General features: G+C 36.1%; 1 protein-coding gene across 1 annotated transcript; it reads left to right on the top strand.

The window, feature by feature from the left end:
• Positions 1 to 8,243: 8,243 nt before the first annotated feature.
• On the top strand, positions 8,244 to 13,790 carry LOC111778940 (homeobox-leucine zipper protein ANTHOCYANINLESS 2-like). The gene is made up of 9 exons (XM_023658954.1): positions 8,244 to 9,129; positions 9,220 to 9,437; positions 9,518 to 9,635; positions 9,739 to 10,425; positions 10,503 to 10,604; positions 10,684 to 10,897; positions 11,802 to 11,978; positions 12,069 to 12,436; positions 12,851 to 13,790. The coding sequence occupies exons 1-9, from the start codon at positions 8,902 to 8,904 to the stop codon at positions 13,256 to 13,258; spliced, it is 2,520 nt and encodes an 839-aa protein (XP_023514722.1). The 5' UTR covers positions 8,244 to 8,901; the 3' UTR covers positions 13,259 to 13,790.
• The last annotated feature ends 1,706 nt before the right edge of the window (positions 13,791 to 15,496 follow it).

Raw genomic sequence — 15,496 nt, 5'->3', positions numbered from 1 at the left:
TTGATTTTTTATTAAATTTTAAATATATCAAATTTTATTGTAGATCTTGGAAGTTGAATTTAGAGATGAGATGAAAGAGAGATTTATTTATAAAAACACCTAATTTGAATGTTTATAAAAAAAAAATTAATTAATATGTAGACGTTCATAGAAGATGGAACACTAGTTGTCTAACTCAAAAGAATTTGGAACTCCAAACAAGCGGAAAAAAAAAAAAAAAACTCAGAGAAGACACACATCACTCAATTAATAGTCATTTGAATTTTCTCAAGTCATACTTGTAGGGATCACTGTGATAAGCTAGCATCAGAGCCTACTTTGTCTTAGGTGGTTAAAATATGCATGATTAGGACTTTAGAAAATCAATTTTGAATAAGAATGCATGATGTGTTTTGGAAAATTACGAAAATGATCTTGGGATAAGATTTTTAAAATGCATTTTATTTTAGTGCTTTCCGCTGCGCTAAAAAGGAGATGTGACATCTCTTACTGACACATGAGGAGTGACTCGCATAGATGATAAGGAAAGATTCGGTTGATTCTTCTTTTTCAGGTATGAACGGACATGGTGACCACAATAAGGAAAGTAGAGATCGTGGCGCGGCCATGAACGTGGTAGCAAAGGAGGTCGTGACAATGCCTCACAAATTTATGACAATGCCAACCCTTGAAAGGACAAGAGTAGGATCAAGTATTAGTCTTATGAAAAATATGGACAATATGCGGTCGAGTGTCGAAAGAAGAAGCGTGATGAAGAGGTAAAGCTCACATTCACGCATGACCAAAGAGTCAACATTGGTGCCAACCGAGAAGATGTCCAACCTGATGCTCAACGAAGGGAAGGTTATGAAGGACCTTGTCACAAAAGGAGAAGACCGAGTGGAGATCAACATGTGGTATCTAGACAATGAACTAAACAACCACATGACTGAAGATCAAACAAAGTTCAAGGAGCTTGATGAGAAACTCATTGGAAACATGACGTTTGGCGATGAATCAATTGTATCGATCCATGACAAAGGATACATTTTTTTCAGTGCAAGAACGATGATCAATGTCTACTAACTAAGGTATATTATATCAAGATCTTCGACAGAAATACAATCTTGTTGATGAAGGTAAAACGCTCACATAACCGTCTGTACAAGATGGTATTGGAAATCATCCAACCCACCTCTCTATTGATAGCACTCACGGACCTAGCTTGATTATGACATGCAAGACTTGGGCCCATGAACCGTCTATACAAGACTTGGGCTCATGAAAATTTATGTGGCTCGATCATTCCATAGTCGATTTCTGGTAACAAATATTTTCTCTTACCTGACAACTATAACAGTTCGATGTGGTGATTATGTTTACTTTTATTTTCTCTTACCAGTAGTACTACTGAAATTCTTGAAAGGTTAAGGGTATTAATGAAATACTTTTCAAAATTAAGAGAGGTATTTTTTAAATAATGTATTAATAGTAAGTTTTAAAAGGTAAAATTGAATTTAAAAAATAATTTTGAAATAATAAATTTAGCGATATTTTTATTAATTTAATTAATTTGAAGGATAAAAGGTTGAAGTTGGTCCAAAGAGTTAATAAAGCCTAACCCTACTAATCCATAACGTAATAAATATAATTTATTGGCGTAAGTAGGTTAAAGAAAAACAGCTAAAATGACGATTAAAGTTAATGGCCAAACCCAAACCAATGCCTCATTTAATAGGGTGCCCATTATTGTGATCCATTTATTATAAATCTTTGACTTCTCTCTAATATACTTTGTTGTCCGTAGATATTTAAATTTGAACCTCTAATCTTTAAATTATATGCTTAAAAATTTTGATAACCCAAGAAATCCGATCACCTCAACTAAATTGTACCATTTGAGTTGGATTATAAACTTATTTGAATTGAGTTAAGTTGAGTCCAAATAAATGAAAATTTCATAAATTTGATTGGTTCATGAGTTCCTTAGAACTAGATTAGTCGAACAAAAGCAACCGTTAATTTTAAAATATAAAATTTGCTTTTAAGTATATTTATATAAATATGCATATTTTATTTTTTTCATTATTTTTTATTATTCATCTTCTAACAATTCTAAACCATCATTTTTTTAGTAATGTTTTAAAATATATATTGAAGTTGGAGTCGTAAATTTTAATTAAATATTTAAAAATAAGTTCACATTGATTTTACTTTTATTAAAAATAAAATTTTGAATTAATTACCTAAACAACGCGATCAACCCATAAAATTGTTGTTGAGTTAGGTTGGATTCATTATTGAACAAGAGTTGTTTGAGTTGAAAATTTTACAACTAGCAATTGGGTTAAGTCTAAAAAATGTCTTAGCTGGATTCAGATTCAGACTTTGAAGTACTCAATAAAATCCTAGAAATTTAACTTTAAAAAAGAAAAATTTGGTATTTAATACTTAATTGGGACTCGGGTGTCACGTAATTTTGTAGATGGCAAGCATGTGAGATCGCTCCCTCAGATTTAGTGTGATTTTATGGCTTTGTGGAAGAGTATGTTAGTAACCTTCCACACATGATGTTTAGATTAGCAGATTTCATATTGTCCTATCAAATATTATGATGTAACGCCTCAACCGAGGAAATTTAAATAACATAAAGTAAAAATGCTTTATTCTAATTTATATGCTACGAAATTAAATGCATATTAAACCTATAATCTAGGAAATTCAAATTGCAACCTACCCTATGCATGTTACATGATCTCTTGAGTTGTGATGTCATTGTCACCTATACAGTAGACCCTTGCCTTTGCCCGAAAAAATAAGAGTAGCACATAGCTTTAATATTTTAAGAAATAATCGGTAAGTGACTCCGCTATTAAGGTTAGATGCAAGCATATACAATCATGACTAGGACCTATCATATCATTATATATTCCTTAGGCGACTATTCTTCCTTACACGCGACTATGTTTTTTTTTATAGTTTCACTCCTTCCTTACCGTCGATTGTGTAACTCATGCAGCATGATTTGTGTGAGTTCATTACAACACGGGATTCCAACAATAGTAAATAGCCACATGTCAAGCTTGAAGGTAACTTCAATAAGAGAACTCGGGAGCAAAAACATTCATTGAAGAGAACAGAATGAACTGTTTATGGTTAAAATAATGGAAAAGTTCAAAATAATTTGGGAGTAAAAGTAAATAGTAATAGTAATTATACCGACTTTTACCTGCCTTAATTTGGTTAAAACGATTCTAGAATTTTTCAAAATGGATCAAATAAGCCAAAGAACTAAGAAGTCGTTTTAAGTCAGTAGGAGACACTAATATGTCACGGAAACTTACAAACATGGATACATGAAACATGTTGTAGTTTACAGAAAGGGACGATGACAAGGATAGTCAATACGCCTGCGGTGTTGCCTTCCAGAATACATTGTCATCTACTTCAAACTATAGGTTTTTACACATCACTTCGATTAAACTCTTCTGTCTACTCTGGGTGTAGCATCCTCATCCAAATCTTTTGCATGGCTTTATTATGGCTAGACTAACTCTTGTCGTAACAACTCGTGTTCGTCCAATTCGTTCTAATATAATGAAGACCTACACAATTTTTCATAAAGAGCTTCGAATACTGTCATACCAATAGTTCCTTGAAAATTATGGTTATAAGTGAACTCTATAAGGTGCAACTTAGAGCTCTAACTACTTAAGAAATCCAACATGTAAGCGCGTATCAAACTTTAATATGATATTACTATTTTTGCTTTTAATAATTAAAAAAATTATTGGTGGCACTATGAAATTAATAAATAAAGAATTCATATGACTCTTAAAACCTAATTAGCACATTAGACTTAATTTTCTAATCTATAATTATAATCTGTTAAAAAAATTAATCTATAATTATAAATAGTAATGAATTTAGTTTAATCCAATATTCATTTCACTATTTTTCATAATAATCAATAAAAGAATATTCCTAGTATTTCTACAACTAAGTAAGTTAAAATTTAAATCTTTATGTGAAATTCTAATTTAATTGAGACGAATATTTTTAAGCCAACAAAAAGAATAATTTATTAAAGTGATTTGCTCGTTATGTAATAGATCATGGACAACTTCATAGGTATTTACTTATTTGTCCATGATTGAAAACGCTACTTACCAAATTTGGGTTAGTTTTTTGGGCAAAAAAATGACTTTTTGTCAAAATTTATTCAAATATTTGTGGGTTGGGATAAGTCGAGTTGAAATATTTTTTAAACCCAATCTAGTTATTTGAATTATAATTTTTTAACTTAAATAACTGAACTCAATCCAATATATTCATACTTTAAGATCTTATTATAAAAATTATAATGTCACATTTCAGAATTTGTTGCATTCAAAAATCATGGGTAAATATGATAAATTTTCTTCTCAAATCTCCTTTATATATCATTTTTTTTTATTGGCCATATACTTTTTTTATCGTGAATAAAATATATTATTAATAAATTTTTAAAATGAGATCGGTAAGTAAAAATAACCTAAAGAATAAAAATGAATTGGACCGAGAGTCAGGTACCTAATTTTCTCAATGGTTAGATACTTTAAATTAGGCTAAATTAATAAAATTAGGCTTATAAATTTTCAAAAGCTTCGATAATACTTTAAAACTTTAAAAAAGAAATCTAAAATTTTAATATCCTTAATGGTGACGGATACAATTTGAATGCTACGAGTATATCTTTTTTAAATGCAAGTTATTTCATGTGTATTAAAAATATAATTAGTAAAAGTTTAATAGTGTAAATTCAAGCTTAAAATCTCAACTTTTTGACTATATACTAACACCGGTAAACTAATCATCCATCTAATTACACAATTCCACGCTCCAATCACTATCTTTTTACAATTCAAACACGAAATTATACAAATTTACACTTTCGAACTCTGAGTCTTACAAACTCAAATTTGTTAAATCCACTGGCCAAACAATTCCCGAGTTTATATAAATTCTCGTTGTAATCAGATGCGGAAGATACTCAATACAAAATGACCGAAATACCCTTTGGGTGAAAGGGTGTTAAAATTGAATAGGAGAGAGAAGGTTGCAATTGGGGGAATGCATGAATGAATGCAATAGGTAGCAAAAACCCCTCTATCTCTATAGTATGCATAGACTAAAGTTGAGAAGCAACCCAAAGAAAATAACATTTTGTATTACTCATATAATCCCACCATAACTCACACCCTTCCCCTTCAACTTAATTATGCTAAGCTAACCTTTCTTTTTGTGGTCCAAACTCTATGACATTTAAAGATTTTCAATGCACCCAAGATTTGGTTTATTAACTTCTTTAGCTTTTAAGACGTTAGTCGATTTTTTCAACCTTTTCATCGCATTTGCTACTTCGCTTACGACAATTCAAGCACACCACTAGTAAATATTGTCCGCTTTGACTCGTTACGTATTGTCATTAGTCTCATGGTATTAAAACATGTCTGCTAGGGAGAGGTTTTCACACCCTTGTAAAAAATGTTTCGTTCCCCTCTCCAACCGATATGGGATCTCACACCCCTGTTTCTCCAAAGTTTAACTTAATTCATCTTTGTTAAATAATGTCGTTTTTGTGAATGCCCTCGTCATGCGCCATGCAAACTCAAGTGTTCTTTGGAAATACTTGAGTTCATTCTTATGACTTGAGTATTTTAAGAAATACTCCATAAATGACTCCACTATTGGGGTCAAGGAATGCAAACATATGCAACTCATGATTAGAAACCTATCGTTAAAACTATTATAGAGGTGGCCTCCAGTCCAAACAAATTTGGATGTGTAGTTCTTCCCTATATATGACCCACACAGGCAAGCGTGAGTCCCCATGTGGTTTGCACCCCCTGGACCCATCATAGTCGGGCTAGCTGTCCGTAGCTAGACGCCTAGAGGTCAGCAAACCCCTGAATATCATGCGAGACATGATTATCATCATCATCATAGTGTACGCGTATGTACTCATCATCATAAATGAGAAAGTAACTTGATGTATATGAACACACAATATGCATGAGGTCTTTTTATAGTTTTCCTCTTTAAATTATTCTTATGGCACAACTCTACACATCATTCACATATTACCCTAGGTAACATGCATGCATTGACCTTCATATTTCATCATCATTAATGTTAATTCGGGTTGTGTCTTAAAAAACTCGTCGTCATAATGCATCATGACATTTAATACATGCACATCATCTTAATATGGAATGTCATCATATGAAGTCGTCTCATCAGCATACATCTTACATCATCATGTTATCATGCATCATACATCATCATCATCATACCATCATATCATCTTATCATCATGTACATCATCATATCATTATATAACATAATCACATCATCATATAATATAAGACATAAATGACACGTGCAAGGGTCAATAGGCACGTGTCGTTATACATAAAACAAGTTTTCCAACTAATCCGATAGTAATGCCAATCATGTGATGACACGATGACATGATGATGATAATAATGTCATCCTATCATCTCATCATCATGACATGTGGGATGATGTACATGATGATGAGCCAATAGTAAGGCCAATCACGCAAGTCATCAACCTTTAAACTATGACTTAAATAATATTCTCAAAAATCTTCGATTAGACCATAAAATCATATTAAAGTTGAACGAGTCCTTCACGACTTCTCCTACCTCATAATTCACGGACATAAATAAATAAACTTCATTTCTTCTTATTTTCTATTACTTTACTCGAGTGATCGTTTCATCCTTCGATAATCTCCAATTTCTCCAGCAAATCCAACACAAACAACGAGATAAATCCACACTAAGGAAAACAATAACCTATCGACAGTAAACATAAATTGGGGGTTATCAGGACCAATGCTGCGAGCTTCCAAAATACCGAATGCCTCACCCACACCTACTTCATCACACCAACTCCCTCCTCAAAACTCTTCATACACGAATTCTAGTCGTTGCATAGCGGTCTGTTTCCTGGCTTTACTTGCTCGAGCGGCACTATTATAAACAAAGAAGCCCGGCCAGCCACCACGTTGCGGTGGTTACCTCCTCAATTCTCTTACCCATCACCAACTGATAAAAAAACCACAAAGTAATTGACCTATTTGCCGTTGTTTTACTGACGAAATTGAAGAATAAAAGACCCCGGCAATGGGTTTCAAATTCAGGATTTTCCGGCGAGTCAAACCCGACAAAATCTGTTGATTTCCTTCCTTTTCTCACCGACTACTGTTTTTTTATTACAAAATTTCAATTTCTTATTTTCTTTTTCTTTTTAAATTTGGAAGAAATTCAAATACTTATTCTCAACAACATCCGTCCTCTATACGATATGGAATTGTCTTGTTTGAACATAAACGTTAGTGACTTTGTTTTTGAGATCTCGATTTTTTGAGCTCTTGAACAAGTACACCCTTTGTTACACGCTGGAGTCACTTTTGATTATACATTCAAAGCTCACAACTTCTTTATTCGACAATTTAAAATTCGGTTGACATGACTCTTATACCATAAATTGGAAGCTTTTCAAATTATAAATACGTGTCTTTTAACTTTTAAGAAGTATGAGTTGTATTTAAAAAAAATTTAATCGAGAGGACAAAACTTATAGTTAAATGAGAGATTTTTATTTCTAGTTCATTATAAAGTGTCTGCGGATTGAATTAGGTAAGTTTAGACATTTTTTTTTTAATTTAACCCAATTGTTCAAGTGATTATTTTTTCAACAAAAATGTCTTATTAAATAATAAATCTAATCCAATCCAATCATAAATTTTTGGGTTAAGTTGGTTTGGAGTGGTTCGAGTCATTTATTTAAATTTTTTTTGATTTTAAATAAAAATTTATTTCTAAATATTATAATTAAAATTTACCCCTCAATTTAAATATATATTTTAAAAAATTATTTCGAAGAGATGAGCGATAATAATAAAAAAAAAATGTATATACACATATAATTGAACACACAAAAATGTATATTTTAAAATTAACAATAACTCCGATACAACAACATCGTGGGGTGGATTTTTAGTCCATGGAGTAGAATGTTGATGGATGTATGTTGAAATTTTGGAGGGTGAAAAAAAAAACAAAGAAAATTGGGAAATTTAGGGAAAGAGTTACATAATTTAGGGAAGAGATTGGTACAAAAATTTGGAGTTCCCAAAGTGAGAGAAATGGAAATTGCATTGTAATTTGTATTATAACATCAAATTTCTTTCTTCTTCTTCTTCTTCTTCTTCTTCATCCTTTCTTCCTCTGCCATTCACAGACTTTGGGGAAAGGGAGATTGAGAGTCAACCGCACCCCCCCTTTTCTTTTTTGGACCCTTCTGTTTCTAAGGCTTCCAATACTCCACATATTCAGTTTTATCTTTTCTCTCTCTCTCTCTCTCTCTCTCTCTCTGCACTAGTCTTAAAAAGAAAAGAAAAACCAAAAATCCTGCCCCCATTTCTCTCTCTCTTTTCTTTTTTCTTTTTTGGATTCTCCAAGTTTTCTGCTACCTTGAAATGGGGTATTTAGAAGGTTTTTGAACATGCACAGAGGCCCCCCAACACCCACCATTAACAAGGGTTCTTGAGCTTCTTCTTCTTCTTCTTCTTTTTTATTTTTGGAGAGAGAGAGAGGAGGAGGAGGAGGAGGAGGAAGGAATAGCAGAAGGGTTTTCTTGTTTCTGCCATTTTGCCCTCTCTCTCGTCTTCTTACTGCTTTTGATTTTGTGGGTCTGTGTTTTTTGCTTCTGGGTTTTTGAGGAACGCCTTCGTTTCACTGATTTCTCTGCATTTGGGCTGAGTTCTTTGTTGATTTTGGATAAAACCCACATAACGGTAGCGAGTGGAAGAAGGGGAACAAAAGGGAAGTGTTATTGAAGCTTTGATTGATGAGTTTTGGGGGTTTTCTTGACGGCGGCGGTGGAGGAAGCGGTGGTGCTCGAATCGTAGCCGATTTATCTTACGTTAACAACAACACCACTGCTTCCAATAATAACCCCACCGGCGGTATCCCTGGTGGTGGAATTATGCCATCTGGTGCAGTCGCTCCGCCGCGACTTATAACTCAATCTCTCACCAAATCGATGTTCAACTCCCCCGGACTCTCTCTCGCTCTTGTAACTCACTTTTCCCCCTCGTTTCTTCTTCGTTTTATTTCGTTTCGATTAATCTGTGTGTGATTTGTAATGGGTTTTGAAATCCCTCAGACGAACATGGACGGCGGGCAAGGGGATTTGGCTGCCCGACTACCCGAGGGTTTCGAGCACAATGTTGGGAGAAGAGGCAGAGATGAAGAGCACGAGAGTAGATCTGGAAGTGACAACATGGACGGCGGCTCCGGCGACGACCAAGACGCCGCCGACAATCCTCCGAGGAAGAAGCGTTACCACCGACACACTCCTCAGCAAATCCAAGAGCTCGAATCGTACGCTTGCTGTTTTTTTCATTCTTTTAATTTCTTCTTTCTTCTTCAATCCGTTTTTGAACCTGTTTTTGTTTTGTTAGTGTTTTTAAAGAGTGCCCTCATCCTGATGAGAAGCAACGGCTGGAGTTGAGTCGGAGGCTGTGCTTAGAAACCAGGCAAGTTAAGTTTTGGTTCCAAAATCGTCGGACCCAGATGAAGGTAATTGATGAACTGCACCATTTTGTTTTGTACGAAGTTGTTGGGTTCTTCATTTTTTTGTTGTTTTTCTTTGGATTATGAGTGTTTTTATGTTTTGGAGCAGACCCAATTGGAACGCCATGAGAATACTTTGCTTAGACAGGAGAATGATAAGCTTAGAGCTGAGAATATGTCGATTCGAGATGCTATGAGGAATCCGATCTGTTCAAACTGCGGTGGTCCAGCGATTATCGGAGAGATTTCGCTGGAAGAGCAGCAGTTAAGGATCGAGAATGCTCGTTTGAAGGATGAGTTGGACCGAGTTTGCACGCTGGCTGGGAAATTCCTTGGAAGACCGATTTCGTCCTTGGCTAACTCCATTGCACCTCCATTGCCAAGCTCGAGTTTGGAACTGGGAGTTGGGAGTAATGGATTTGGGAGTTTGACCATGGCGACGTCGATGCCTATTGGACCGGACTTTGGAGGCGGGTTGTCCGGTAATCTGTCTGTTGTTCAACCACCTGTGAGGCCAACACCAGGGATGGGACTTGATCGGTCGGTGGAGCGATCTATGCTACTCGAGCTTGCTTTGGCTGCCATGGATGAATTAGTTAAAATGGCTCAGACTGATGAGCCTCTTTGGATTGGGAGCTTGGAAGGTGGAAGAGAAATACTGAACCAGGAAGAATACATGAGGACATTCACTCCTTGCATCGGCATGAAACCTAATGGTTTCGTTACCGAGGCCTCGAGAGAAACTGGCATGGTGATTATCAACAGCCTTGCGCTCGTCGAGACATTGATGGACGCGGTAAACATCTAAAAACGAATATCTAACGAACAATCCTAACGGTTTTGTTCCTGATTTCTGATTCGAAACTTATGCAGAATCGATGGGCAGAGATGTTTCCATGTATGATTGCTCGAACAACAACCACCGATGTGATCTCCAGTGGCATGGGCGGAACAAGGAATGGTGCACTTCAACTGGTAAGATATAGAATTTGCAGACTCTACCTCTTCCTTTCACAGTTCATAAAACACCATAATTGGTTTTGTTTAATCACAGATGCATGCCGAGCTTCAAGTCCTCTCACCGTTAGTACCCGTCCGGGAAGTCAATTTTCTCCGGTTTTGCAAGCAGCACGCCGAAGGGGTTTGGGCTGTCGTCGACCTATCGGTGGACGCCATGCGAGAGACTCCAACCAGTGGTTCCTCATTCATCAACTGCAGAAGGCTTCCTTCTGGGTGTGTCGTTCAAGACATGCCCAATGGNAAAAAAAAAAAAAAAAAAAAAAAAAACATCATAATTTCTTCATGGGATTACGAAAATTAAATGTTCTTTCCATGAAATCTTCCATCCAAGAAGCCATTTTACTCCAGAGATCAAAATTCAAAGCCACTTCCATTTCCCAAGTCAACAAGACTTCAATAGTATAGTGATTATTCACCATAATCACTAATCTGTCAGAAAAAAAAACACTATCTTTTAGAATCTGAAGCTTCCAAAATAATACAATAGTCATTGGGATTCTTCAAATTATCTAGAACTTGAGTTTTCAACATCTGGGTTTGGTTAATTTCGATTAAAATAACGTTTGGAAATCGAGGTTCTTGTTTTATTACACAAATTTCTGTGCCTCGAGCTCATTAAACTCTATATTTATCCATATAAATAGTGGGAGTTTGGCTGATTGGTTGAATAAAACTAAGGCACTTTGATGTTTCTATTCGAATCTAATTTGGAGCCTACTTTTGTTACTTCGATTATGGTGTGTTTGGTTTTTTTATGAACTGGTTCCAGCCATTGTCATGTGTCGGTGTCTTTTTTTTTTAGTCAAACTCTTATCACTCTTTTCTGTTTTGTTTTCTTTTGCTTGGTTTTTTCTTGCTTTTGCCTTTTGGACTCTCTCTCTCTCTCTCTCTCTCTCTCTCTCTCTCTCTTATACCATTTTTTCAACCCATTTCTTTAATTTGATTCCTTTGTTTTTGTTCCAAATAATCATTTCTGACTTTTTACTTCTTACAGAAAATTTTGTTTTTTAGTCAATCTGCTGCTGAGATCATGCTTTGACTTGATGAACATATTATTATGCGAATCAAATTTAAGATTAAGGTTTATTTTAGATGTAGATGTCAAAAAAAACTATGTAGTATATTTAGTATATGATGTATGATTATCGGAGCAGGTTACGTGGGTGGAACATGCGGAGTACGATGATAGCCAAGTTCATCAGCTATACCGACCGCTTCTCAGCTCTGGTATGGGCTTTGGAGCGCAACGGTGGGTTGCTACCCTTCAACGACAATGCGAGTGTCTTGCTATCCTCATGTCGTCTGCTGTACCTGTTCGAGATCACACTGGTATCATCCATCGTCTTTGCGTTTTTGGTGACTGTTGGTGATTATTAGAATTTAAAGTTGTTGAATTTTGTGAATGTTTTGCTGCTGTAGCGATAACTGCAGGTGGGCGACGTAGTATGCTGAAGCTAGCGCAACGAATGACAGCGAACTTCTGTGCGGGTGTGTGTGCATCGACGGTGCATAAATGGAACAAGCTGAATGCTGGTAGTGTGGATGAGGACGTACGTGTCATGACACGAAAGAGCGTCGACGATCCTGGTGAACCACCAGGCATTGTGTTGAGTGCTGCTACGTCGGTTTGGCTACCGTTATCACCACAACGACTCTTCGACTTTCTCCGGGACGAACGGTTGAGAAGCGAATGGGACATCCTATCCAATGGCGGCCCCATGCAGGAGATGGCTCATATAGCCAAAGGGCAAGATCATGGCAACTGCGTCTCTCTATTAAGAGCCAGCGTATTATTTCTCTCTCTCTCTCTATATATATATACATATATATATATATATATATATATATATTTTGAATTCCAAATGATGCCTTTTTCCATAACGCATGTGCCCCTGAGTTGGAGATGTGTATCATTTGTGGGGATCAGAGGGTCGACTTTGGAAATTGGAAGTATCCATGAGGACATTTTTTTTACAGAGCTACTTTTGTTTGTTTTTGTAGCTTCTCATGATGAAAAAACAAAAAAAAAGTCAACATAAAGGCAAAAACAAAATCAGTTGTCAATTTCTCTTCTGAATTCTGACCCACTTTTTCTTTTTCTTTTTCATTTGATCCATTTTCCCCATCTTCTTCATGCAAAATCATGTTATAAAGTTACCCTTTTGGTTTTGACTTGTGTACTCTGGTGGGGTAACACACAGGCTATGAATGCGAACCAGAGCAGTATGTTGATTCTACAAGAGACTTGCATAGATGCGGCTGGGTCCCTTGTGGTGTACGCGCCGGTGGATATTCCGGCTATGCACGTCGTGATGAACGGCGGCGATTCGGCGTATGTGGCGCTTCTGCCATCTGGGTTTGCTATAGTACCTGACGGGGCGGTGAGTCGAGGGCTGACAACGACGAACGGCAGCAGTCCAAGTGGCGGGGATGGGCCACAGAGTCAGAGAGTGACAGGCGGTGGTGGGTCCCTACTGACCGTCGCGTTTCAAATACTCGTGAATAGCCTCCCTACAGCCAAGCTCACCGTGGAATCCGTTGAAACGGTCAATAATCTCATCTCTTGCACCGTTCAAAAGATCAAGGCCGCTCTTCAATGTGAAACCTGATGCATCATTCCGCACGTGACTCCCCCACGTGCTGTTGGGTTTAATTTTTTCTTTTTTTTTTTTTTAGGATTTAAGCAAAAAAGAAAAAAAAAAAAAAACGTTATTTTACTTCTTTAACCCCCTCCCAAGTAATTCCTTTATTATTGTTATTATTATTATTACTATTATTATTAGAGATGTCAAGGGTGTGAAGAAAAAGAAAAAGAAAATGAGATGTAATGGTGGGGGTATTGAGTCAAGAACGAACCGCGCGTGTTAGTCACCGAGTCAGTGACTCGGGAAAGAGAAAAAAAAAAGGGTTTTTCTTTTGAACTTATATATATATAGTAGCGGTGGTGGTAGTTGTGGTGGTGGTGGTTCGGGTATTGACTCAAGTCTACCCTCTCGAGTTCGAGTTTTCCGATGAAGAAGAAAAAGGGTGTTTTGGTTATGTCATGTATTTGAATTTTTCCCTCTTGATTTCATGTAATCTGTAATCTTCCCAATCTTTGGTTGTGTATTTTCAATATATTATCTTTTCTTTTCTCAAAAACTTGAGTTGAGTTGAATTAAATTCATTATATTTTTGGAGAGTGGAGTCACGCGCCGCCGGTGGAGGTGGGGCTGGGATGTCAGATCTGTTTGGGTTGTAATAAAGGTAGTGGCAGAAGCTGTTGGGAGAAAGTGTAACTTTCATTTAATGTCAAGATTTTCGGCTTGTTGTGACTGCCAATTGAGGGTGGACACGTGGTGGACATTAGGTGACAGTCGGGGATTGATGATGACGATGACGACGACGAACGGCGTTTCTATGAGGAGTGAGAGTGACGTTTTTTTTTCCGTAGGGTTTTTGGACGGAGACTCTGGTGGATTGGACGTCTAATCTCTGGGATTACGGGACCGTAGGATTGGATATTGTCAGGAATCCTGGGACTGTAATTTTATCTTTTACTTCCCTTTCATTCCATTGTAAATTTGACCAACGGGGAGATAAAAATACAAGTGGTGAAAAATGGATGGATGAGTTAAATCGTCTTGGACTTTATTTATTTATTATGAGAATTAAAATAATATAAATTAGTCTAAGGAGTCTTACTCATTTTAATCCTTTGTTCGATGTTTGAGGATTTACCAATCTATTGGCACGACTAAGTTTAGGGCATGACTCTTATACTATGTTAGATGAACACGACTCTCCACAATGGTAGGATATTGTCCACTTTGAGCATAAGCTCTCATAGTTTTGCTTTGTGCTTCGACTTTGTGAATTATATGATAAAAATAGTGTCTTTCAACGATCTTACCCTCGAACAAAGTACACCATTGAAGCTCATAATTTTTTTGTTCGACACCTGAGTTACTATGACTACACCTTTGATTATTGACATGACTAAGTTAAAATAATGGCATGACTCTGATACGAGAGATATAAAGAACGAATCTACACAAGTACGATATTGTTTTTATTGTTTACTTTCAGCATACGCATCTATGACCTTGATTTTGGTTTTTTTTTATAAGGTTACGTGTCAATAAAAACAGTATTCCTTGTATACTCATGATCTTCTCTTTAATTAGCTAACGTGGGACTCCAACATGCTAACTATAACAGCCCAAATCTACTGTTAACCGATATTGTCGTATTTGAGCTTTCCCTTTCTGGCTTCCCCTCAAAGTTATAAAATGTGTCTGCTAAAGAGAAGTTTCCACAACTATAAAGAATGCTTTGTTTCCTCTCCAACAGATGTGGGGTCTCAAACTCCACCCTCCTTCGAAGCCCAGCGTTTTCGTTGACACTCATTCCCTTCTCCAATTGTTGTGGGATCTCACACTAACGACTCACTTGTAGTTACAAAAATGGACTCGAAAGCTATATGAACTCGAGCTAGGGTTTATACTAGAAAGAAAGTAGGTCGAGAAGAAGAATTGGAAAAAGGTTGAAGTGAAAGAAGACGAAAAGGAAATGTGTAAAGTTGATAAATATATTGAATTATTGAAAGGATTTGGAATAATGTCTCCATCCTGCCTCCCAATTCATACAAGAAAGCCTACACGTGAGCCTTCAAACAAATAAGGGTATAAAAAGAAAAGAAAAAAATAAGTAAGGACCAAAATGAAATAAATTTAAATTTGTCTACACACTCCCAAAACAAATCAGTACATTATTACTAAAATTGACCATTTTACAAGAGGAAAATGAAATCATTACATATAATAAGGTTAATAGTTTACAAATTTGAATCCAAACCATACAATTTA

Source organism: Cucurbita pepo, chromosome LG17, assembly GCF_002806865.2.
Source record: "Cucurbita pepo subsp. pepo cultivar mu-cu-16 chromosome LG17, ASM280686v2, whole genome shotgun sequence".
NCBI lineage: Eukaryota > Viridiplantae > Streptophyta > Magnoliopsida > Cucurbitales > Cucurbitaceae > Cucurbita > Cucurbita pepo.
The sequence above is the reverse complement of the archived record's forward strand: the minus strand, read 5'-3'. Positions and strand labels throughout refer to the sequence as shown.